This window comes from Dipteris shenzhenensis, chromosome 21, assembly GCF_047967505.1.
Source record: "Dipteris shenzhenensis isolate YYH24624 ecotype China chromosome 21, Dip_SZ_1.0, whole genome shotgun sequence".
NCBI classification, from domain to species: domain Eukaryota; kingdom Viridiplantae; phylum Streptophyta; class Polypodiopsida; order Gleicheniales; family Dipteridaceae; genus Dipteris; species Dipteris shenzhenensis.
In genome coordinates, this window is record NC_141616.1 from 858,269 (window position 1) to 885,101 (window position 26,833).

The following is a 26,833-nucleotide window of genomic DNA, read 5'->3' on the forward strand; positions in this document are numbered from 1 at the left end:
TTCTATCATAAAGGTTTTTTTATTTTAAAAACAATTCTTGTGGGTTTTTGAAAAGTAAATTTTTATACTCTTTAGGCCCCCATTACCTCCTAAATATCCTTATTTATTTTGTAGAAGGGAATGCCATCTTTTAAACTTTTTCTAGAATAGAAAGTTTCTTTTAATATCTCATAGCTAGTCCACATTATAAATATTCTAGAACTTTTTTATACATCAACATGCCAATAACCAAGAACCTTTTCGCAACAAACTATATGGAGGAAGAAGATGATGAAGATACTAGTGTAAGTGACTTGAAGGTGACGTGGGACATGGTCAATCTTGTAGACGAAAATCGAAACCAAGGTGTTCTTGGAAAATTCCTATTTTATCCTTGAGATGTTTGGTTCCAAAAAGAAAGAAAAGCATGTAGATAATGTTGAGACAATTGAATCATTTGTGGGGACTTCATTTTGGATTGCATATTTTCAATGACCAAAGGCAGGCTATGGTTCTAATGCGCCGTTTCCAACAGCTAACTCAATTACATGAATAATGGCTACGAGCTATGTGGACACAGCAAGTAAATCAAAGGAGGAGGAAGGCTCGGCATGACAGGCACATTGTGCAAAAATATTCAAAAAATTTGTAGAATACGAAGGAAGGCAAGATGAAGATCGATTTTAAATTTGGTTGGAATGGTCCATACAGGCTGATTGAGGTGCATGATAATTGTACGATTGAGTTGGCTAACTTGGAAGGACATGAAAATTTTTAATTGATTAATGGAAGCCATGTTAAGGCATATATAAGCGCAACAGTGAGTTTGATCACAGTGAGTTTGGTGGGATGCCATGTAGCACCAAGTGTCTCATGGGACACTGAATTTGATCGCGTCTCTTTCTCGACCAGTCGTTGCTCCATGCAATGACTCAAACTGGTTACACTCTCTATTGTTTATCACTTGCCCTCACCTTTGCATCCCTCGCTATCCCTGCATTCTTACTGTCACCGTTATCCCGATCTGAGCTGTAGCCATGGCTTTTAACACCTCTAGAAGGGAACAAAGACCATAAAAATGATAGAAGCTATCATTTAAGCTTCAAGGACCTTACCCCATTGACTTACCAGCAAAATTTCAAGAGAAACAAGCTGCTAGACATGGCAAATCTCCCATGATTTGATATGTGGAGCCCTAAAGGAGTTGAGGAGCTGCTCAACTCATACGAAGATGCCACACATAGTATCAACATACAAGGAAGGCGTATTCATCTTGATAAGGGGCTCTATGATGAAGTTTTCGAGCTGGCACCAATGCCATTGGGATCTTCGAAACAAGTGGAGTAGGTGACCATGGCTGATTGCAATCAACAATTTGAAGCCAAATCTTTTCATTGTCGTTGGGCTACCTAATTAGTAAGGCATGTGACGAGGAGAAGACACCCTTCGTATTATTCCTCACTGAATATATCAAACTAAAGAAAAAGTCCAGAATGCATTCCATGCACATTCGTGGCCAAGCCTCTGTCATCCTATAAAGATAAGGTGCAGATCAACGAGTTAGAAATCTTAACAAAACCTTTGACTACCAACGAGAGAGAGAGAGAGAGAGAGAGAGAGAGAGAGAGAGAGTAAAGCACCAAGCTCAATGCGAGTTTGGACCACACCTGTATGATTTGGCATTGATTGGAATTAAGTGTTGTGGGTTTGGCCAGAAGTACCTCATCTCGAAGGACCAATTCGAATGTTGTTGTTGATCAATACCCTGAGTGGGTCAGGAGAGCCGTCAATAGGACTAGTGGCTCAGGGCTGATCTCAACTATAGGAGAATCAGAGGTAACTATCTTAAAGTCCCGTTCTAGACCTCCACATTCTTCTCTGCCCAATTTTCTACAAAAGGCTCGATCCACCAAGATCTCCTCACTCTTTTCATGAAGTAGCCTCTTCTCCCCAGTCTCATCCCCTCCCACCACTCCACTAGTCTTAGGATACTACTGCTATCATGTATGAGCCCCCACACACTCAACCCTTGCCAACCTACTAGGAGGAAACTCAAACTCGAGAAGTAAGTGCCACATCTGGAGCCAGCAAGTCGAATGCGATGTCACCAACATTATTCATGTCAAGAAGTAGAGCTCAGAGTTAAAAGACAAAGAGCAAGATGAATCTACCAAGGGGGATGCAAAAGGATAGGTCACCCCTGAACCAAGCACAACAAGAACAGAGGGTCAAGACAAGGAGAACACTCGAGACAAGGGAACACTCAAGACAAAGAAGAGACCACATACATGACCTAGAGCTCAATCCAGACAGTTGGAAGTATAGGACAAGAGAGAACCATTGCAGATCCAGAAATAGGGAAGGAAGTCCCTAAGGATCCCACACGTCCAACAAAATTGGAGGAGGCTACATTAGCGATTAGAAGGATTACAGAAGTGGGTAAAAAAGAGGCTCAAACCACAATTTCATTTGTTGAAGCGCTAAGCCCAAGCACTGATATGTGCCCTTACGAGGGATAGAAACCATTGTAGTGCGTCTAGACTACACAGGGGACGAACATATAGGAGCAACCACCAATCTTACCGACCTTAGAGCCAAGAGCCAAGACTATACACGACAAAATGGAGTTGCTTCAGCCATATCAGGAACCTCTTCCATGCCAGATGGAAGGAGGAAGTATAGGTAAAGCTACAGTAGCAGGAAGTCCCACAAGGAAGATGATGATCAATAATGGCCCCCAAGGAAATTTCATTGTTCATCCCCCGAAGGTGCTAGACAGGTCCCCCGCTTTCCCCGCCCATGATATGTAGTGTTGTGAGAGGGTATCAATTCTCTCTTTTGCTCTAAAGATTTAGCAAACTCGAAGGTTATTGCTGCAACTTGGCAGCAACTCAGGGTCAGCCCCGGAAGCATCTTGTACTACCCAATACATTGCCAATACGTGGATCCTTCCAAAAGCATTAATTTACGAGCGCTAGGAGCATGCTAGATACACAAGCAAGCTAAGAGACTTGTACAATGAGGTACTCAAGCTCCTCGAAGACAGAGAGAAGGAAGTTGATGGGAGTATGACCAGCTCCATCTCGACCATAACCTCTTGCTACATCAGTACAACCAGGGCATGGATTCCGTCAAGATGGCCCCAGATATCATAGCTTCCCAATGGAAGTTGATGGTGTATCAAGGTGAACAACTGAAGACACTCAATGGAGTACACGATGAGCTATAGTAGAGCAGATCTGAGAATGAGGTACTGAGTCAGAGGGTGGCCAAGCTCAAGCAAGAACCTTGGTGGGCCCCCAAGGTGGAAAGACCCTGATGATGAAGGAAATACTGCAGAGCAAGGAGTCCAATCTCGGTTCTGGGAATAGGGTAGGTCAACTCAAGTAGCAGATGCAGCAGGCAGCTCTAAGTGTTGTCACCATTGTTTCGGTCACCGCGCAACCAGCTCAACCAAGAGAGTCATGTACTCGAGCAAGGTAGATGAAGGAATCGATGATCGATCCATTGCCCAAACGCTTATTTTATTGGATCCCAAGTCTCAAGTACATACAAGAGTTAGTCATTTTGATGTAAGTTTACAAATGTCTCCCCTCAAACTCCTGGAAAAGGAAACACAAACTTCTCCCTCTTAACCAATTTGAGAATGGAAGGCAATCACATTTTGGGAATAGGGTAGCTTATGCTCAGGATGCATCAAACACAAATGAGCACATAGCTTTCGAGTATCTTGGAGGAACGGATTCGAGCCCTGGTGGGAGTGACTCCCCCTCAACCTTTATACACTCCAAAAGAAGGATGGTTTGATAGATAGGCTCATTCAACCTGGTTCTTAAGAATGTACATGGACGACAATTTGACCAAAACGTGTTTGCCTATGAATGGGCAACTCAAGCCTTTGATTTTGAAGTCTTGAAGGTGGCAAAGAGACAACAGGAGGCTTTGCTACACAAAGAGCTACAATTACCCACTACTCATTCAACAACCAACCTCCAACAATGTCTCAACCAACCAACCTCCAACAATGTCTCAACTACCATCCTATTTTTCCCAGCTTCTACAGGTGGTAGAGCAGTTGCTCGGTAATGTCCTAACTAAGGCCAAAACATTATTTTGTCATATAGAGACCCTGTGTCGACCCTCATATGCGAAATGGATAATGCTATTGTGTCATGCCCTCTGCCAGTATAATACTATGTTTGAAACCAAGAACTGGATACATCTAGAACTCTGACAATTGGCGAGTGATTGGATAAATGCTTGGGAAAGATCCCCAGGAGGTGGTCCAGTTGATATCAGAGGCATTCACCCTTGGCCCCTCAAGTCTCTGACTTGGTAGTGTGAGGCTGAATGGCAGGTCCCAGGAGTGCCCCATGGGGCACAGAGGACTCACCTACTGATGGCATCGCTTGGCCGAGGACTACCCCACCACAAGAGCTTGAGGTCCATGGATAGGAAGTCTGAGCAAGCACTGAAGAACTCCTACGATGCAGAAGACATCTGGCACCCATTATGAAACAAAAGGTTCCACCAACAAAGCAGCAGCAATAGTACCGAGCCCACCACAAAAGCAACGCAAATGTGCATTTGAGCAAAGATGCACAATTAGTGGCATCTTTTCTTTTGAACAATGGTTGGATTGAGTTGAGAGAGGCGAGCTGTCAAGCCACAACTCCCGGTTAAGTCAAGGCAAGTGTTAACTCCTGGTTAATAAGCAACCCAAGCTAAGGTTCAAGCTCAAGTTGCGACTCAGGACCGAGAAGATCGAGTGAAGAGCATCCAAGGAATTAGCATATCAATTTCGCCGACACCAATAGTCAAGGTGGTGTAGCTCCAAAAATCACGGAGGAGCGCAAGGCAAGAAGTAATGGCAGTCGAATCCAGAGACACATTCTAGCCAATCAAGAAGAGCTGATATAGAAGGCAGCAAGCTCAACCATCCTAGCTCAAGCAGCAAGCTCACATAGATAGGAGATAGAGAGTGTGTGGTAGAGTGACTACCAACCAGTTGGAAGATTAATTATGAGTTGAGAATTGAGTCCTAGCAAGTCATAGAGTCTAGAGTGAGCTGCTAGCTCATAGAGTTCCAAGTTTAAGGCAAGTGGAAATGAGCACAGAGAGGGTCTGTTGTAGGTGTGCAACCATAGGCTATTGTAATCACATGGGATCTCTAGTTAATACAATTACTTGTTGCTTCAAAAGATTGTATTCTGTTTCTCCTTCTGCTTAGGTGTTTAACACCTATCTTCACTTGTACGTTGGTGTTTATTTTCAATCACCTCGTTCAGCATAGCAACCCGAGGATTGCAAGAGAGGGCATCTCCAATGAATTATGCACATACCTACTTTGACCTCAAGCACAGTATTAGTTAGGCAACTCGAGTGACTAAAAAATACTGTCAACTGGGTGTAGGGGAGAATGGTAAAGAAATGGAGGGAAGGGGGAGAAGAGAGAAGGGGGAAGGGGAGGACCGTGTGTTGACAGCACGAGAGAGGGCGGGGGGAGAGGAGGGCTAGGCAAGGGAGTAGAGATCGTAGGGGAGGGGATGGAGAGGAGAGGCAAAAGAGGGAGAGGTGGCGAGTGGGGGAGGTAGGGGGAGGGTGAGGGTGAGGGGGCATGGAGAGACAGAAAGGAGGTGAGACAGGGGAGAGGTGGCAAGGGAAAGCGGAAGATGGAGAAAGAAAGAAAGGTCTATTAATGTCTGCAGAAGACCGCACGGGTCTATGAGACAAAGTACCAGTACCAAAAAGTCACTTACTACATCCTCTCTAGGGCATAGCTACATTCTAACACTATCATAAAGTGGCCTTTATTACATCAGTTTAAGACTGAGAGTCCTTGGGTTTGGATTGAAGTCCCTCATCAATGCTTGCCCATCTCGATAAACCACCCATTTGCATGCCTTGCGTGCTTCCTTTACCTTGGTGAGTTTACTATTTCTTTGTTTGAGTTGGATCGGAGTGAGCTCCTCAGATATCCAAATCTTTGTACCCTTCAATGTATGTGTTTGTCTGAGAATCACGACTCTTGTTAGCTTCCCTCTACAACAAGATTGCAAAAATGTTGACCTTGGGGAATTCCATGGTAACCTACACTTGTTTGTATACCCCCTAGGGCTCAACCCAACTCGGAGTGGCGACACGAAAGGTGCAAAGACCTAAATAGACTCGAACTTAAGTAAAGAGAACCGACTGACAAAAAACCTGGTGGGTCGACAAACTGAAACCCGCTGAACAGAGACCGTTGAATTGAAGTTTTAAGATTTTGAACCTTGGAACTGTGGCAATTGCTCGAACTAGCTAAACCGAGAAGCTTGGAGGCGGCGCTAATTGAAGAGCTTAACTAATGAGCTTTGGTGCAAATTGACGAGCTTTGGTGAGGAGCTATGAGCAGCTACGAGCAGAGAAGGACTGAGAGCTACTATAAGCAAAGACGGGATGAGAGCTACAAGATGCTACGAGCGAAGACCGGGCTGAGAGTTGCGAGAAGTAGAGACAGGCTGAGAGAGAGAGAGAGAGAGAGATGAAAGAAAGAAAGTTTATTAAAGTCTTCGGAAGACCGATGGGTCTATGAGATTGTGAAAACCCTGGTACAAACGAGATGTGAGGGTGGAGCTATTCAACAAGCATCCACACCAATGCAGAATGCAAAAAATGCAAAATGGTAGTACTAAGTACTAAGTACAACACAGTCATGTCAGTGGTCGACTACATATCAATCTCATCATCATCATCATCATCAACATCATCAGGACATCAGGGTGGATGAGGCAATGGAGGCATGAACGCGGCGATAGAGTGCTATCGATCGCTCACGAACGTGGCCCGGTAACGTCTCCTGGTGATAACGCTCCGCCTAACAAGGGCTACAATAACCCCTGTCGGTTGGTCTCCGACTCTAAACAAGGAGAGGATAGCCCCAACTGTAATTTGCGCGTCAACCCTCTGTCTAAGCTGTCGAGTCGCTGGCTCTAGGTCACGATCATATCGAGGTCATCCCGTGGGGGTCCATGTGATCTGGCAGAAAGAACTTCATGATGGAGCTCTGAGAGGGATCTGCCAAGAAAGAAGTCTACTCCTGTCTCCATGATCGAAGTAGCCTCTCGCGATTCCCGACTGCCTCATGAATGAAAGCCGCCAAGCATCTCTGGCCTGGATAGGAGAGGAATCGGAACAAAACCCCACAACTATCTCTGAAGCAACAGTAGAAAAGCCCTCGGATCTCATAGTAAATAGGATACCTGAAGATGAAATGCTCCTCCATCTCAACCTCTTGTATGTCACACAATGTGCATATGCGTCTCTCCCTGGATAGGTCCTCTGCTTTGCCGCTCTCGATATGAAGTCTATGTGAAGAGACTTGAAACTGCCCAATAGAGATCCTCAATGAGTGGAGTAAGTGGATCTGCATGTAACCTGGTGGGAGTTGGGGGGGAGGGGGGGAAGAGACAAGAAGGGGGTGAGGGAGGTCACAACGGAGAGAGGGAAAGGGCGAGGGGAGAGAGACGGATGGCAAGGAGGTGCAACAAAGAAGATGAAGGGCGGGAGGGAGAGACGCGGAGGGAGCAGGAGCAAAAGTTGAGGGGGCAAAGGAACGACCAAGAAGGGAGGGGGGGATTAATTTTCCTTGGGTGAATATAGATCAATTTTCATTTTTTGGGACCCCTTAAAACTTAGGAGTTAATCGATAAATCAACTAATTAGTTCACTTTTAACTTACGTTAATTTTTCATAACAAGGGGAAAGACTAATTATATGGGCTTTCCATTTTTTGTTTGAAGGGGGCACATAATTGCTATCACTAGATAGGAGGAGAGGGAAGGAGGTGGGATGACGATTAAGGAGAGCTGAGGGAGGTGACGGAAGGGTAGAGTGAGGGGAGAGGAAGCTAGGGAGGCGAGGACGGGGAGGGAGATTAATCTTTGGGAGGTTAACTTAGGATAATTTCTCACTCATTTGAAGGGACCCATTTAAATTACCTTAATTTTTCCAATTCCCATGGGGTAGCCGACTGATGCAATCAAATTTCAAATTTAGTTTCGAAGGGACATACTTGCTATCACTAGACAATCCCCTCACTCAATCATGGTTTATATATGATATCTCCAAACATTCCCCACATGTATCACAAAGCAAATCAATGCTATAAGAGAGAGAGAGAGAGAGAGAGAGAGATACTAAGAAGCTATAACCAAATGTCTTCTACGCAATAGCTACATGTATAGTCCTTGCAGTAGAGTAGTTAGACTTAATACTAGATTGTCATTGTGATGCCCAAACAAATGCACAAAATTAGTGCCTAAAGTTGGTGAGGGTCAAAACTTTGAAGTAAAGATAAAAAAATTAGGGCCCAAGGTACCCAAAGATGAGACTTATGTCTTTGAAGCAATACAACCCATTACCTAATGGAAAATAATCTTGTCAAATTTGACAAAGATGTACCCATAATTTCAATCACGTATCTAGTAACGCATGTCTACCTAGTACCACATAGGTACCTAGGTTAACAATGATACAAGGTCACTTTGAAGCAATGCAACCAATTAGCAAATGAGTAACCAAACTTTCCAAATATGCACCCATAATCTTCAATGACTTATCTAGTAGTGCTTGTCTGTACCTAGTACCACATGTACATACTTAGGCTCATAATCACAAAGCTCAAAGCCTGCGTGGACATTTGTGCACACATTGCAATTTAGACTTCTAAGAAAATCACATACACCCTAGCATCTAGCCACCGCGTAATTGTTTAATGCATGTTCTTGTGAGCTATAGGATCCAACTACTCTCTAGTTTCTACCATCATCAAAGATAAAGCCTTGCACTATGATATGCCTTGCCATCCATCCTCTTTGGCAACTAAGCCAACAATGTAATCAAGGCAAATGTGTAGGGATAGTTGAGGAGCTTACACAAGCTCAACTCAAGAATTAAGGCAATTAAATTAGCTGAAGTCAAGGCTGCCAGAAAGGATGGAAAATGGGCAGTTTACCGTGAAGGCGTAGCCCTAATCAGAGAGTTTAAATCAAAACCAAAAGACTCTCTGTCTTAAACTGATGTATGGCTGATTACTCTTTCAGACTATTATGTAGGTACTCTAAATAAATTGGGGTTGCTTTTGCACTCCTTGGGAGTTGCCATGCGCCCTCCCTAAACCAGATGTACTAGAGGGTTTCTTGCTGTCCCATAGACCTTTTGGTCACCAGTGGACGTTAATAGACTTTCTTTCTTTCTTTCTTTCTCTCTCTCTCTCTTCAGCTTCTAACGAAAGCATCTAATAAGCCTTTACCAAATAAGCTTTAAATCTAACATGACTCTCTTAGGTATTATTGTATGTATTCAGCTGCACCAAAAATTCAAACTTTTGTTTGAAAGACTTTCAAATACTTACAAAATTACAAAAAACAAAAAATGATGCTGCACAAAGAATAAGAGTGACTTCTTGACTGTGTTTATGCTCGTGTCTTTTTGGGTTCCCGAACATAACCACTTGACAATCCCCAATATACTTCGGTAAGCTGCTCACCTCCCAGCTCATTCTAATCATTAAAATTATTTACACTAGTTGCCCACTCTTGTGAGTCCCATGCACCACTAAACTGGTACTCGGCGCTGCCGAAAACGATTAAAAAACTGCAAATGCAATATCCACATTAACTTAGCAATGCATGCATCAAACCTTGCAAATTCAAAGACAGTACTAATGCAATAATGCATGTTAAGATAAAAAACAGACTCCAGGGGCCTTTTTCAGACGAACACACTGACAGTAACACTAAAACAAAACGTGCAGGTGCTCACTGATAAAAAGAAAGGCTGCTGAAAAAACCAGCCAATCACTGGAATTTTGGACAGGAAAACCATCACTGTGGGCATAAAACCACTGCACAAACAACACAGCAGATTGTCAATACTTCCGTGCACTGTAATTTAAAACATGCCATCTTTTCAACCTCTGTACTGTCTATCTAAAGGTCCAGACAAGATACCACACTAGCATAATCCATTATTCTGATGTTAGAAAAAGTATGCTCATACTACACCAAAAGTTCATGCAAATAAAATCCTCAGCCATCAGGCCCTCCAAAAGTCTCTATCAAATGTCACAAGGGTCATGATGTCAACCGTATGCCTCCAGAGCTTCGTTAACACGTGCTGAGGTACTTTGCTAGTTGTCAAAGTCATCTAAACCTCACTTTATTTGAAAAAACTTGGGATATGTTTAAGGATTATATCTAAGAAGAATAGGAGATGCTGAGAATGTTGGAAACCTAAGGTCAATGTCCCAAATGAGGAGTACAATGGAGCTTGATACCTACAAGATGTTGGGGGTAGATTGTGCCACAAGGGCAAGGGACAGCAAACAGGCTGCAATGTGGTACGTCCTCGTGGGGCAGCCACATCGGCCGCCAAACCCACCAGATCCGGCTGTCCTACAGTCCTGCATTAGCGCTGTGAATATGCCCATCACGGGCAGGCTGTGGAGCTGAAAGATACTCAATGAGCCCATCGAGCCAAGGGGGGCCTACTTGGGAAGGCCCTTGCACATCCGGGGATGGACCTGACCAGTCGGCAACAGCCTGGAGCTGAGCAAGATTGAAAAGCAAACCCTAACTGACTCCCCTTTTCATGTCTATCCACATGTCCTCAGCCCCGGCCCGAACCACTACATAACGCCTTTCATGTAGGCCAAGTTAGGTGTGAACTAACCCTCATTAGCTTGGGATGTCACATACACTTTCAGCACAATCCAATTCCCAATGAGGAATGGACTCTTGTGAAGGACAAAAGAAAACAGAGTATGCACCGAAAAACGTTTGCAAGTGAGCTTATAGGAGACAAGAAAAGTACCCCATCCACGCACATCCACCTAACGCACCATCTTTCAAGCCCAGACCCTGTGACTTGTTTTTGAGATCCATATACGTGTTGTCATTATTTCTTGTTCTCACATTCATGGAGAAAAATCCGAGTGTTCATGTTATCTGTGGGTGGAGCCCATCATTCCACTGTGTGGGTAGTGAGGTATATGCTGCCCTTTTATCTCTAACAATCATCTCCCTCTATGAGATGTAATAAAAACCATCAATGGATAAAGCATACAAGCACCACTCCAGGCACGCATATATACTCCCTTTTTTACACTTTCCTGTTTAAAAAGAGTCCTTAGGCTAGACAAGATACAAACCATAAAAAGCACCTTCCGAGAATGAAACCTTTCTCTAACTAAAACACAACTTTAATATTCAATTCGCAGCAAATCTGAGCAATTACCATTTCAAATACTCGCAGAAAAGTCAGTTCAGCAAGAAAAACTTAACGTTGAAGCTGGAACTTGAATCGCAAAAGAGGAAGAGAAAGAAATTTTATTAGAGTCTTCGGAAGACCGATGGGTCTATGAGACTGAAAGAAAACCTGATACAAATCACAGTAAGGGTGGAGCTACTAAAACGAGCATCATCACCCGTGCTGAATCCCAGGTCTGATCATACATAATCAAATACATCTGAGTATGACAATGAAAAGAAAAAAGACTGGAGCGGAGAGGAATCCTCTGTATGTCATGTCACCCTAGCTGGTGCATAGCCGGAGAAAGAGCACAAGGTGCCACACTAGGGGCCAAAAATAACCCCCCTTTCTCCCCCGAAGGTCTTTATTGCAATAGAAACTGTTACAAGCTTGCTCACAGGAGAGCATGAATCTCTTACAACTTGGAATCTCCATCCGAATTCCATACAAGGAGCAAGATTGCTCCCTCATTTTATAAACTTGGCACACAACCGAAAAACTAGGCTTTTTTAGCCAAAATAAGCCAGCTTTTCCTAGAAACCAACAGCTTTCTCATCCAAATAGGCGATCTCCTTGCTTTTAGCTCCATGGGCACTTTCTCCCCAAAGTTGGATGCTCCATATCTGCTCTTCTTTCGTGGCACCTGATTTTTGTGCTTTTCCTCTTACAACGAGGGCCTTTTTGCCCTCTCCAAGGTCCTACCACAATATCCAACACACTTTAACCCATCAAAGGTTAGCTAATGCATGCATTCTGGTTCTTGGACTAACCCTAGTCCCTTGTGGGCATCCCCACAGAGCTTACTAACCAATGTAAAACAAAGGAAGTAAACTTGCTCTAGTCACCTGGGAGAAGTAGAATTGCGTGACATCCACCTCGACTTCTAATTAGTTGTCCTCAACTGAACAGGTTCCTATAAATACTATACTATGAGAACAACTCCTCATCCACCTACTTGGCATCTAGTGCCAAGAAGCTCTTGAGCTTCACAAGATATCTGCTAGTAACCTTGTCTCTAAGCACTTTCTTCTCTGTGTGGTACACAGTCTGTTCTTTCTTGGCAAAAATCCATGCCTTGCTTTCTTGGCAAACTCATGCCTTTCTTTCTTGGCAAATGCATGCCTTCCTTTCTTAGCAAATACCTGCCCTGCTTATTCTTGGCAAATCCATGCCCCTTTTCCTTTCCTGTGGAGTTGATTGCTGCTTCTTTGGCTAACAAAACCCCTGCCTTCTACAATTATGCCAGTGGAGGAAACCCATCAGTGCTTCCAAAAGATGCATACTCTACTTTTGCCTTAACACCTTCCTTACACAATGATCCTGGAATAAAACTAGCTGTCTCTTCCGAGGGTTATGATTCTAAAATAAAACTGGCTTCTTCCAAGGGTTCTGTATTTCCCCTCAACTTCTTTAGCTGGAAGTTCTTCTTTTTGCTTGTCCATATCAGCCGTATGAATGAGCATAAAAGCTCCAAATTCATCTCCAATTAGTAAGTCCCAAATAAAGGGAGCCATAGAATTGAATAAACACTTGGCCAATGAAAATCGCATCTTTCAAAAGCAATTTTGCTTTTTGTGATAGACCTCTCTAGAATAGGAGAATGACTTTGGACCACAAAAGCATTGCTTTGCTTTTCATGACCAAACTGCCCATAACATCTTTGAATCCACTTTGTCCAATGTCAAGCTGACCTTAGACGATCTTAGAGATGGAAACACCATAAAGCACGCAATAAACCTTGTAGATTTTCTTTGCTTTCTGAGAATGATGTAAAACTTGTGGACAATGGTGAGAAAGTCTGATATCCACCCTTACCACGGATCATACAAGGTCCAACTGTGTATTTCTCTCCCTGAAAGATATCCATACTCCTTTGTAATGGCAAAATTGCAAGTCCATAATCTTGGCGAAATAGAAGAAACTGGTTCCATAATATAATTAAGATATTATAACTAAAACTTCCAGAGCTTGAGATAATATAACTCGAAACAAATAGCTGTGTGAAAACTGTTTTGACACCCTCTTAACTGAAGTCTTGGCCTTGAGATAAACTTTTCAAACCATGCTTGAACTATAAAAATTCTCTGTTCTTGAAACAATCGGCCGACTACACACAAGGGTCAAAAGAAACTAATCAAAATTAATAAGCATTAATATACTTAGCCTTTTGATATTCTTTCCAAAATATTGTTGGTCACACTTAGTTGAAACATCATGGAGATTCCCATGAGTCGATCCATGCTATAAGTAGGAGAATTCTGGCATGAAAGAGATTTTGCCTAGTATCATAGGAAAACTCAGACATATGGTCATCCTCGTGCTCCATCTCCATACCAGAAATCAGCATGCCTGATCTCCAACTTGCAGAGTTATTGGTGAAGGATAAGGTCCCATCTACCCATCTAGCTTTACAGATCTCCTCTTACTGGGTCGCTTAGTGCTAGAACTTCCACATTCAGTGAATTCAGCAGGCCAAAAGATTTCGGTTTACTTGTTGATCCACAAAGTAGTCTGAGCAGAATTTAATTCGCAATTCTGCTAATCTTGATTACTGGCTCTTTGTCAAGAAATCAGTATAATATTCAATTGCTTTTTTGGACAGCTCCAAAAGCCACAGTAAGAAGCTCACAATTCCAATCACTTAGGCTTGGCACTGGGGTACATGCTGATGAAGAATCAATCCTCCTCAAAGCATCATCAAATGATTGGGACTGCAAACAGGTGAGAACTTGCCACAAGAAATCCGCCAAGAACTAGAAATGGCCAGGAGCTCTAAATCTACCTGAGTTTGCGCTCTCTTTCTTTGCTGATCACAGGGGCCAGATGGCGTTGACACAGTTGAGTGGAAGCCTTGGACTAAATCACTGCTCCTTATCCAAATCACTGTGCAAGCTTACGGGTATCTTGATTGCTGGAAGAAAAAACTCTCCTTGATTCTTGTTGGTGGCGCCTTTTAATTCTTGGTCGCAGCAGATCTCCACAACGCTTTGGAGCATAGGATTGTCATTACCATGGAAAGTAACGATGCCATGCTCTGACACCACTAAAACCTTTCTCTAACTAAAACACAGTTCAATATTCAATCTGAGCACTTAGCACGCCAAAAAAGATTTCGAATACTGGCTGGAAACTCAGTTCAGCAAGAAAAACTTAATGTTGACGCTGGAACTTGAATCGCAATAGAGGGAGAGAGAGAGAGAAAATAGCCCGTCTTTTCCTAGAAAGCAATAGCTTTCTTATCCAAATAGGCAATCTCCTTGCTTTTAGCCTCATGGGCCCCTCTTTCAGGCTGCTTGCTCACTTGCCGTGTGCTTTCTTGTCACAATCCCAGCACTCCTGAAACTTCTGATCTGCAAGCAAACACAAGAACACACCAACGTCAGAAAACTGAGCAAGCTGCTCACCACCCAACCATGACATCTACGAGATGTGATCTCGAATCAGGAGATGTCCCCTCCGAGCCACAAGTTGAGCTACTGGCACGAACTCCCAACCAGATCCCAACCAGCCTGGTGTCCCATACCACCAGGTGGCGCTGTGAAGCCTGGGATCTGCTGCTGGGCCTTGGGCTACGCTATGATGCAGGCGCGCGTCCGCGACTCAATCCAGGATCAGACCTAGCACCTGGGAACGAAACTTGCTCCCATCGGCTCTCTGAGAATTGAACCTCTGGCCCCCTTATATAGACTCGGGCCCCAAGCGCCAAAAATAGCAAAGACCTCTAATTGGTTCGTACCCTTGCCACTCAACCCGAGAATCAAGCCTGCCTAACTCTAAGCCTCCCCAAGCTACCTGAGCTAGTCTTGTGTACCCAGTACACGTCAGATACCAATCTGTGCACATGACATACTTCCCGTCCTCTAAGAACTCATTCCTGAGTTCGCTAAAAAACCCGGGAATGTTCTCTGGAGGTTCTGTAATGTCTCCCATGTTGCATCCTCCTCAACACGATCCTTCCACTTGATCTTGTATTCCGTGATAGTTCTATTACGAATCTGTCTTTCACGAAATTCAAGAATACACTCAGGTTCGTGTGGAATAAAAGTTAAATCTGTAACTTCTATTATCTCTTGAGGAGACACAAGTTGATCATCCGCACCCAGTAACTCTTTCAGTCTACTGACATGAAATACTAGATGTACTTTAACATCAGGAGGCAATTCTAGTTTATATGCAACTGGTCCCATTCGTTTAATAACCTTGAAGGGACCACAGTATCTGGGGAATAACTTCGGAACCAAACCAGAACTTAGGCTCTTGGATTCCTTGGGAATTCGCAGATATGCCATCGTTCCTTCAGAGAACTCTCTAGGTGAACGATGTCTATTAGCATAAAATCTGTCCCGATCTTGGGCACTTCTAATAGACTCCTTGGCAAACTGCAACATTTCCTGCATGTCTAGCAAGAAGGTCTTTGCAGCATCATTTTGGATTCCCTTTAACCCAACCATAACTAGTGACTTAGGTTGAAACCCGTACATAAGCATAAAAGGACTGTAACCAGTACTCGAATGCTTTACACTGTTATAAGCAAATTCTATCATAGGTAGATAATCTTCCCATGAAGACTGTCTCTTAGAAACATATGCCCGAAGCATATCTTCAACCAATTGGTTGACCTTCTCTGTACTACCATCGGATTGTGCATGATCTGAGGAACTCATACTTAGAGTAGTTTCTAACTTCTCAAAAACAAGCATCCAAAAGTTACTTGTAAACTTCGAGTCCTTGTCACTGACTATGTCAGAGGGCAAACCATACAACTTAAACAAGTGGTCCACAAACTCGTGAGCCAGCTGAACAACTGAAATAGTTGTTCTAATAGGTAAGAATCTAGCCATTTTGGTCAGACAGTTGACTATGACCCAAATGGAGTCATGACCCTTGCGCGTTCGAGGCAAACCAGTAATAAAATCCATGGAAATACTTTCCCATTTATTACGTGGAATTTGCAATGGCTGTAATAAACCCGCGCTTCTAAGGCGTTTTGCCTTAGTAACCTAACAAACCCGGCAACCTACTACATAGTTTTCAATAAATGCACGCATCTTAGGCCAATAAAAGGTATGCTTCACATGGGACAGAGTCTGATGTATACCCGGATGTCCAATACTAGGGGCATCATGACACTCCCAGAGAATCTTGGATCAAGGTTCCAGAACATCTGGCACACAAATATTTCCATTCCGGAACAGCAAGCCGTTCCTAATCATCCACTGACCTCCCGCCGCCTGTACCGTAGGTGGCACAATCCCTGAGTCCTGGTCAACCATGGAGCTCCCATCCTGGACTCTCTGCCAATAAGAACTGAAATGACTATCAATTGCGCAAAGCCCTCTCAAGGATTGAAATAGGTCTGAGGATATTTCCGTAAATGACATAGCATTTACAAACTTGACTCGACTTAAGGCATCCGCCACACTATTCAACGAACCCTTTCGATAACATATTTCAAAATCAAAATCTTGCATTAATTCTGCCCATCTAGCTTTCCGTCCCCTCAATTCAGACCCATCACACACATACTTAATTGACTGATGATCAGTCAATACAAGAAACTTCGAACCATACAAGTAGTGTCTCCAAACCTTCACTACATACACGACTGCATAGAGTTATTTTCTAGTGTGGGCCAATGATATTGGATGTCGTCTAGCTTCTTACTCTCAAAAGCTACAGGTCTGCCCTCTTGGAATAAAGCTGCCCCAATCGCAAAATCGCTCGCATCAGCCTCTAAAACATAAGGCCGGGTAGGATCGGGTAATGCAAGAATAGGTGCTTCCTTGATAGCTAACTTCAAGGCTTCAAAAGCCTTGTTCAATGCATCATTCCAAGAGATCGGTTGCGTAAACTTGCGTCCACGACCTTTCAATATGTTTATCAGGGGTGCCGTGATGTGTGAATAATCATGCACAGACTTCCGTAGAAATACCGTAAATCCTAGGAAAGAACGAAGTTGTTTCACAGTCTGAGGGATCGGCCATTCTAAAACCTTCAGGATACGATCCAGATCAATGCTAATACCTTCAGAAGAAATCTTGTGTCCTAAGTAAATGATCTCCTTCATAAAGAAGTCACATTTACTCATCTTGGCATAGAGCTTATGCTGTCTCAGAATAACTAAGACAATCCGGAGGTGTCCTATGTCATCCTCGAGCGTTCGGCTATATACCAAGATGTCATCTAAGCACACTACAACGAATATGCCCAGAAAATCTCGGAACAAATCGTTCATCATTTGCTGGAAGGTGGCAGGAGCATTGGTCAAATCAAAAGGTAATACAAGAAACTCGTAGTGGCCATACCTAGTTCGGAATGCGGTTCTATCTATGTGTTTAGCATAGATACGGATTTGGTGATAACCCGTACGCAAATCAATCTTAGTGAAATACTTCGCTCCGGCCAAACGGTCTATTAGATCATCGGAACGAGGTAGAGGGTATCGATTCTTAATTGTCACTTTATTCAATCGTTTATAATCTATACACATTCTCCATGTAGAATCTTTCTTCTTTCTTGAGAGAACAGGTGCTCCCCAAGGTGATTTACTTGGGTGAATATAGCCCATATTCAAGTAATCCTATAGCTGTGAAGCTAACTCATTCAAACTGGCTCATTCTATAAGATGGAACACTAATAGGCTGAGCCCCAGGTATTAAGTCTATGCAATGATCTACTGCCCGTTCTGAAGGTAAACCTTCCGGCAGTTGAGCAGGGAATACATCCATGAAATCATCTAACAACGTTCTCAATTCACGGTGTTCAAAGACACTTAAATCATTCTTGTTACTAACAGAGACAACAAATGAAGAAAGGGGAATCAAAACACACTTATAGACATCATAATGAGAAGTGTTTAATATATTCCGAAGCTGCATCACACATACAATAGGTCCCTGAGAAGAGGGAATATTATCACACTGAATACAAAATTAGGTGTCCTTATCCAAAAAAGAAAGAGTATGTTCCTTCCATCCAATCCGAATATCGTGGGTTTTAAACCACTCTATTCCGATTAACAAGTCCACATGCTCCAAGTGCATGACATAGCATGTGAAGATCCACACTTTTCGAAAATGGAAATGTGTGCAATGCATGCAGAATTTGAATGCCGATTGGCCCTCCAATGGGGAAGAGCGCCCTCGTGAGAGTACTTGTTTCTTTTTCGACCTACATGCAAGGTGGGAGAGAGATGAAGGATGAATGCAATCTGGTAGAAAGAATGCTACGTGAGATTTACAATGAAAGGGTGATACCCTTTCATTAATGTCCCTTGAGATCACTCAAGTTCCATCTTCCCATTTACACCTACCCTTAGCCTATGACCCATGCGCCTACCATTCAATGCACTCTAATGCACCCTTTCCCTTTCCTATTGCCCCTAGGACCTAGACACGTGTGTGCACATCTTTATTACTAATCATTGGCCAATGTTACATAGTTTTTGGCGGTACTATTTACACCGCTTGATCGATCATAAATACAAACATATAACCGCACCATCAAATTGGCGCCTAACAATAATAAAGTTCTAATGACTATTAATTAACTAAATAATCATTTCTCTTGTCATGACACTCCCTCCTGCTTGAATGAGCAGAAGTCCTCTTTTGGATTATTGCTTGTCTCTTCCTCTTATGTGCACTTTCTCTTGTTACTTCTGCCATTGCATCGCCTCTTTGTAATCTGCGAGTATCTGTGGAAAATCTGTAAAGAATTCTTCTTCCATCCATTGTGCATCACTAGCTGGCTGGTTTTTAAACTTCAGTAAATACATATATCTCTTCTTTCCACGAGTACTCTTCTCTTTATGGTACACGATCTGTTCCGGAGTAAGAACTTCAGTCCCATCTTCAAGTTCAGGTTCTTCTTGATGCTGAATATCCAAAAACGCAGAGGTATCGCCATGGTATCTCTTCAAATTGCTCACATGAAAGATGTTCTTCATACGCCAGTGGGCTGGTAACTTCAGCTCATACGCTCTGGATCCTTCTTCTGGATATAAAGCTGCTGAAATTTGAAATGGACCATAAAACTTCGGTGCTAGCTTGACATGTTGGGTACTTCCTCTCACTGATTTGATTCTTCTTTTATCAATCTTCAATAAAACCCAATCATCCTCCTTGTAATAAACTTCTTTTCTTTTTTTATTGGCTGCCTTGGATTGTTGAACCTGGGCCTTCTTAATATGTTCTTTTACTTGCTCAATAACCTGTGACATATCCTCAGCAAACTGGTCAGCAGCAAAAATTCGCTCCCCCAAGTGTGTTATTGGAGTGGGTAAACATTGCCCATAGATGATTTCAAATGGGGCTTTCTTGGTGGAAGTATGTACAGTGTTATTATAAGCAAACTCTAACATGGGTAAGAACTCTGGCCACCTTCTAGGTTGGTCATGGACATAAGCTCGAAGTAAAGTAATTATGGTTTGATTGGCATTCTCACTTTGTCCATCTCCTTGAGGATGGAAGGCTGTAGTAAATTTCAGTTTGGTTCCAAGATTCTCTAATAGAGCTGTCCAAAAGTTGCTAATGAAACGGCCATCATTATCGGATACAATGGATTTTGGTAACCCATGTAACCTGAAGATTTCCCTAATGAATAACCTTGCTGTTTCAGGAGCAGACAACTCTTTTTTACAGGGAATAAAATGAGCTTGTTTACTCAGCCTATCTATAACAGTGAAAATCTGCTCAAACTGACCAACCTTGGGGAAACCAGACACAAAATCCATTGTAATGTGTTCCCACCTTTCCGAAGGAATAGGCAAAGGCTGCAAAAGACCAGCAGTCTTACTTGTGTCAGATTTAATGCGCTGACATACGTCACATTGTTGAACAAAGGTCGAAACTTCTTTGCGAAGTTTAGGCCAATGGAAGTATCTCTCAATATTGTCAATGGTCCCTCTAATGCCTCTATGTCCAGAATATGGACTCGCATGTAACTCACTCATGACTAGATACCGAAATGTTTTGGGTACACATATGGCACGTCCCAAAAATAAGTATCCATCCACGATGGAATAAGCCTCTAAATCCCCAACCTCATTACGCTGAATCTTCCCATAAATGTCAGCGAAGTCCTCATCTAAAGGATAAGCTTCAACCATTGCTCCTAATGATTTCTCCTTAATCACAGAAACGTGATTAACTTGGGGCCGTCTACTCAAAGCATCAGCTACTAAATTCTCCCTTCCTGGCTGATATTCGATATTTGGTTGCCCAAAGGATTGAATATATTCAGCCCATTTGATTTGTCTTGAAGAGACAATGGGTTGAGAGAACAAGTGCTTGATACTTTGATGGTCAGTCTTAGTCTTGAAAGCAGAACCATATAAATAATGCTTCCATAACTTTAGAGCATGAATGACTGCCAATAACTCCTTCTCATACGTGATATATTTCAATTCAGCCCCTTGAAGTTTTCTACTCTCATAAGCAATGGGATGCCCTCCTTGCATCAACACTGCCCCAATCGAGGTACCACTTGCATCCGTACATACAACAAAGAACTCTTTGTCCATGTCCGGAAGTGTTAACACTGGTGCAGTCACCAATGTTCTCTTAAGCTCCTCAAAAGCTACTTGGTGAACCTCTCCCCACTCATACAAGGAATGCTTCTTCAACAAATCTGTTAGTGGGGAAGCAAGACGTGCAAAATTCTTAATGAATCTGCGATAATAACTACACATCCCTAGGAAGGATCTCAGCTCATGTATGTTTTTGGGTATTGGCCATTCAATTATGGCCTTGACCTTTTTAGGGTCAACCCGAATTCCCTCGGCAGACACAATGTGTCCCAAATACTCTATTTCTGTCTTGAAGAACTCACTCTTCTTGGTATTTAGGAACAATCGATCCTTCCTTAGGAGCTCCATCACCTTAGCAAGGTGATCCTTATGCTCTTCCTCATTCTGGCTGAACACTAAAATGTTATCGAAAAAGACTATGACAAATTTTCCCAAGTAGGGTCGCAAAACCCTTCTCATCAGCCTACTAAAAGTGGCTGGAGCATTAGTTAGGCCAAAAGGCATGACCAAAAACTCATAATGTCCAGTGAGAGTGCGAAAAGCAGTCTTATGTTCATGCCCAGCTTTCATACGAAGTTGATGATAACCAGATTTCAAATCCAATTTGCTAAAAACTTTAGCACCTTTAAGCATATCCAATAAATCATCCACTCTTGGAATCGGATACCGGTTCTTAATCGTAAGTTTATTCAAAGCACGGTAATCTATACACATACGATATGATTCATCCTTCTTCTTAACCAATAATACAGGTGCTCCAAATGGAGAACTGCTTGGTCGAATCAGGCCTTTTTGCAACAGATCTTCAATTTGTTTTTCTACCTCCTCCATTTCTATCCTGTTCATCCTATATGGGGCTCTACATGGAGGGGAAGCTCCTGGCTCTAAGTCTATGGCATGATCATCTTCTCTCTCCATGGGCAATTCAAATGAGTCATCTCTTGAAAATCGATCCTCATAAGCTCTAAGGAACTCATTTCTCTTCCGATCTTCTTTTGAGATATGAAGATCTCGTGAATCCCGTATATACACAAGATTACAATCTACCCCTCTTTTTACCAATCTTTTCGCTTGGGTAGGAGTAATCAATGGAATTGTATACACGTCCCGATCCCCTACAATCCTTATGTTTTCATCCTTATGTACAAAGCAACAATGATGAGTATGAGGATGAATAGCAGGGTTAAAATCATACCGCCATGGTTTACCTAGTATCATGTCAACGTCTTGTAAAGGGGCTACTAGAAAATCCCTTCGATCTCTATATTTTTGTATACGAAAAGGAATATTTCGTACTATGGATGTGTCTTCTTCATTGTGTCCCCTAAAAGCTCCTGAAAGCGACATGTTTTTTATAGGTTCTGGTTTAAGATGGAGTAATTTTGCCAATCTATCACTTACTAAGTCATAATTACATCCATCATCTAGGAGAACCACTATTCTCTGTCCATTCACGAATCCATACACCTTAAAAAGATCATGAGGCCCAAAGGTATTGGCTGAATGGACAGCATTCACTATTGGCTCAATAGTCACAGTAGATTTCGAGGGTGACAAAGTAGAAGCCTCACCCTCCTGCTTGGATGCCTTGGCTTTCCCTTTTATTGAATTCGTCTTGGCAATCTTAGCCAAGAGAACGGGACACTTATGCCATACGTGCCCTGGCTTATGTTTCTTACAACCGAAACATTTTCCTTCCTTAATCAACTTCCTCTTCTCTTCGTCAGTCATAGAAGGAAATGGCACCCATCCAGGACGCGATTGACTGTTCACATTCCTTACAAGAGCTTTACCCTTCCCTTTATTATTCTTAAACCGGTTTGGTTTCCTAAAAGTGGGTATATTATTGGTCTTAGATGATGACCCATACTCCTTATTGAAGGGTTTACGAGGATTCAATTTTCTCTCGGCTATTTCAGCCAGCTTAGTGAGGTCCTTAAGCGTGGTCGGGTTAAACATTTCAACCTCGTACCTTACTTTTGGGCTTAAAGCTGCTAAATACTTCTTTCTCCTATCTTCCTCACTCTTTTCGGGTAACTCTAGAGAGAGTTTCCAAAATCTGGCTGTAAAATCTGCATTACTCTCATTATCGAACTACCTAAACCTCTCCCAACGAAAGGTTAGGTTCTCTTCATGCCTCGGTGGCATGAAAGTGGTTTTCAGTTGCTCCACAAATTTAGCCCATTCATGAATAGGCTCTTTTCCTGTTTGTGACAAGGACCACCACATTAGAGCATCCTTCTGCAGATGCAATGTGGCAAGAGCAAGCTTCTCTTGCTCGGTCTTGTCTTGATGGGCAAAGTATAGCTCAAAATGACGAATCCAATTGAGGATTTTGTCAGCCTCCCTTGCCCCATCATATTTGGGGAACTCAATTCTCTCTCGCGGTTGGAATTTGGACCTCTTAGAAGGGTTACTCAACTCTTCATTCCCGAAGTTTAAAGTCCTCTTAGTCCCTAATCTTGTCATAATGGACTGCTCAATCATATTGCTAAGCTGGAAAACCAGCTTATCAACAGGAGTCTCCTCTCTTCCTCTTGCACTTGGATTAGAATCCATGTGTATTGGGTTTTGAGTTGAAGGCGTGAACTCATCACCTTGTTCTTGGCTGGTCTCATTTCTTCTTTCATTACGAAAGGAGAACTCCCTATCAGGAGGTTCTTGAAGGAGAGACTGCTGTAAATCTATTTGTGGGTTATCATACTCAAGATGTGTATAACTCTCACCTAATCCATCCTCTTCAAGAGGGGGTGAAGGTGTTCTTTCTCTCTCTCCTTGGGGTAATGGAGGAAAAGGAATAAGTTCATTGTTATATGTCCCTTCCCCTTCCATTCTTTCCTTTTAGTAATACAAGAGAGAAAATGTCTTGCTGTAATTTCAAAAAAGAAGGTTTATTTTACAGCAAACTTCAAGTGTTGTAGAGGTGGTGGTACTTATCCAACTCCCGCTTTGTTTGTGTTGAGAAGACACTTAAAATCACCTCCTTTCCCTTCTCTTTCAAGCTTTTCTTCTTGTATTTCTGCTGTAAACTGGTACGCTCCGTTTGGGCTACTTGTTTTGAGCGGATTGGAACTCTAGATACCGTTATAGGGATTACTTGATGGGTGGATCACTCCCTTAAAATCTTATTCCGATCCGACTTCCGGTTAGGTAGAACGGGAATCCCTTTTTCTCACGGTTTAAGGGTACATTCACATGATGTGGGGGGGGGGGGGGGGGGGGGCAAAAGAGAACACCCCGTTCGCCGTTCGCCGTCGAAGGCCAAAACTTTTCAGAAAAATCCCTTGTCTCAGGACCTCAAGATCGGTCAGTCGTGATCCTTTTCCGCCAACCTCTCTTGCGACTTCCGTCGTTCGCAACTGTCGCCCTCTTCTCGTCCCGCTCGTGGATCGTCGCTGCTCTGATACCAAATGTGAAGATCCACACTTTTCGAAAATGGAAATGTGTGCAATGCATGCAGAATTTGAATGCCGATTGGCCCTCCAATGGGGAAGAGCGCCCTCGTGAGAGTACTTGTTTCTTTTTCGACCTACATGCAAGGTGGGAGAGAGATGACGGATGAATGCAATCTGGTAGAAAGAATGCTACGTGAGATTTACAATGAAAGGGTGATACCCTTTCATTAATGTCCCTTGAGATCACTCAAGTTCCATCTTCCCATTTACACCTACCCTTAGCCTATGACCCATGCACCTACCATTCAATGCACTCTAATGCACCCTTTCCCTTTCCTATTGCCCCTAGGACCTAGACACGTGTGTGCACATCTTTATTACTAATCATTGGCCAATGTTACATAGTTTTTGGCGGTACTATTTACACCGCTTGATCGATCATAAATACAAACATATAACCGCACCATCAAATTGGCGCCTAACAATAATAAAGTTCTAATGACTATTAATTAACTAAATAATCATTTCTCTTGTCATGACATAGCACGTAAGAGCCGCTGTGTATTCTTGAATCCGGATAGAAAGTGCTTCAATCTTGCGATTCCAAAACTGCTTCCCAGCTGGAAGCTGCACCTCATAGGTGTGATCGCTAGGTATCGTGGACAGCCCCATCTTTTGCACAAGTTTGTAATTAACAAAGTTGTGAGAGCTGCCCAGGTCAAAGAGAATGTGAACTCTTTGGTCCCTAACTTCTCCATAAACTCGGAAAAGATCATGGGAACCAAATAACGAAGTATTAAAAGTGCAATTACAAGAAAGTGGGCAGGTAATGACATTTACAGAAATACCTGTCATCGAAACTTGATTAGCTCCTTTAGCTTTGGTACCCGGACCCGCTTGGAGCTTCGGTCTCGACGCTTGTTTCTGGTTCTTGCGCTTAGGACAATCATTCTTAGTGTGGCCCCGCTCCTCGTAGATGAAGCAACGTCCCTCTTTCTTTAGCTTCAAGGTACGAAGGAAACGGGCACGACCATTCTTCGCCTGAGTCAAATGTTTCTTGGAGGTGTTGTCTATAGACTTCGACTCCCCGGTACCAGTGGTAGACTAGAAGAACTTCGTCTTGTTCTTCCCACCTGTGTCGGCAACTGTGGTTCCCTTTGCACTGGCCATGGTATCATCATAAATGCGCGCGTAATTCATGGCCTCTTGCAACGTGGTACACTTGTTCTTGATCTGTAACTTGTACGAGTCACGCAAACCATCCACAAAGAAACCTAACAAGGTCACTGGATCCATCTTTGTAGCTCTGGTCTACAAATCCCGAAACCTCTGAAGATAAACATCAAAAGTCAAATTCAGCTTGGACATATCGAGGGCTTTAAGCTTGCCTACGATATCGTAATCTTCCTCCTCCTTCAAAAACTCTTTCATGAAGACCCCTTCGAATTCTATCCATGTTGCAGGCTTGGGTTGGAGTTCCTTCCACCACAATAAAGCCTTTCCTGACATAAACCCGGCTGCAAGCTGTATTTTCTTGTCATCTAGGTAAGGGTGAAACTGGAAGTGTACTTGCCACTTGTGCAACCAAGTGTCAACAACCTCCTTGGTACGAGACTTCTGATCTCCGGGAAAAGGATCTGGAGTGAGTGATGTTCGGACCTAACACTGAAGCCATGGCATCCACATGCGTGAGCGCTTGAACAATGCTAGTCAAAAGTGTGAGTGTAGTCTGAATCCCTTGGAGTTCCTGTGTCAACCCCGTTTGATTCGTGTTAACCTGCTCAAACTTTCCATCAGTGTTAACCTGCTCAAACTTTCCATCAAGAGCAGTGGTGAATTCACTGAAAGCCTTTTTCGTAATCAGATCATCGTATAGACCCTGGTCATCCTCCGCATGGTAGTTCATATCCTGGTCTCCCATCGCAAGCTCAGGGTCTACAGAATCAGCCATAACTGAATCGAATCTGATGAAGAAAATAGGCTGAGAGAAGAGAAGGGACAGGTGGGCTCGAAACTAGGAGACTGGAACAGAGAGAAAATCTGACGAAACAGAGGGGGATGAGAGAAAGAGGCTGGCTGGTCGAAAGAAGAAGGGGCTGGCGGAGGCTGTCAATCCAGGAGCCGAGCTCCTTGCTGGCCTGCACGGAAATTTGCAGCAGGCGGTACCTGAGAGTGGAATCGTCAAGAGGAGCGTAGAGGGGTAAAGACTTGCGCACAGGTCATGATAAGGGGAGGAGCTGCTGCTGCACTATGCTCTAGGATAGGTGGGCGCAACTCTTAGAGAGTTCAGCTGTCAAAAAAAACCCACCCTCCTAAGTTGGAGGGGTGGTGCTTTTTTTAGCATCCAGACCCCCCCAAATTAGCACAACCTTGCCTGCTCCCTGCTCCCACCCTTGGCGCACCCCTTGGCTGCGAACTGCTCCAATGAACTGCTCCAGCCTATGGCACTCTCCGGGTCTCTGCTCAGTCCGACCATACCTGGGAGCAACTGAAGCTCTGCCTCAGCCCATCGCTTACCAACGATCAGCCCATATCTTCACTCCTACGAGCGCTTCTCACCTACAATCTCTCTCCCCTGCAATCAAGCACTTGCAAGGTAATGAAGATGAATTTCGAAATTAGGGCATACCTGGAGAAA

General features: G+C 43.2%; 1 protein-coding gene across 1 annotated transcript in view; it reads right to left on the minus strand.

Moving 5' to 3' along the window:
* Nucleotides 1-9,305: 9,305 nt before the first annotated feature.
* The window catches only part of LOC147888331 (vesicle transport protein GOT1-like), a 29,525-nt gene continuing 11,997 nt past the window's right edge, over nt 9,306-26,833 (minus strand). The window contains exons 5-6 of the mRNA XM_087392598.1: nt 9,784-9,865; nt 9,306-9,615 (exon numbers count right to left, since the gene is read on the minus strand). Of these exons, the coding sequence (XP_087248724.1) occupies nt 9,577-9,615; nt 9,784-9,865 (121 nt within the window). The 3' untranslated portion in view covers nt 9,306-9,576. The remainder of the gene's footprint in view (nt 9,616-9,783; nt 9,866-26,833) is intronic.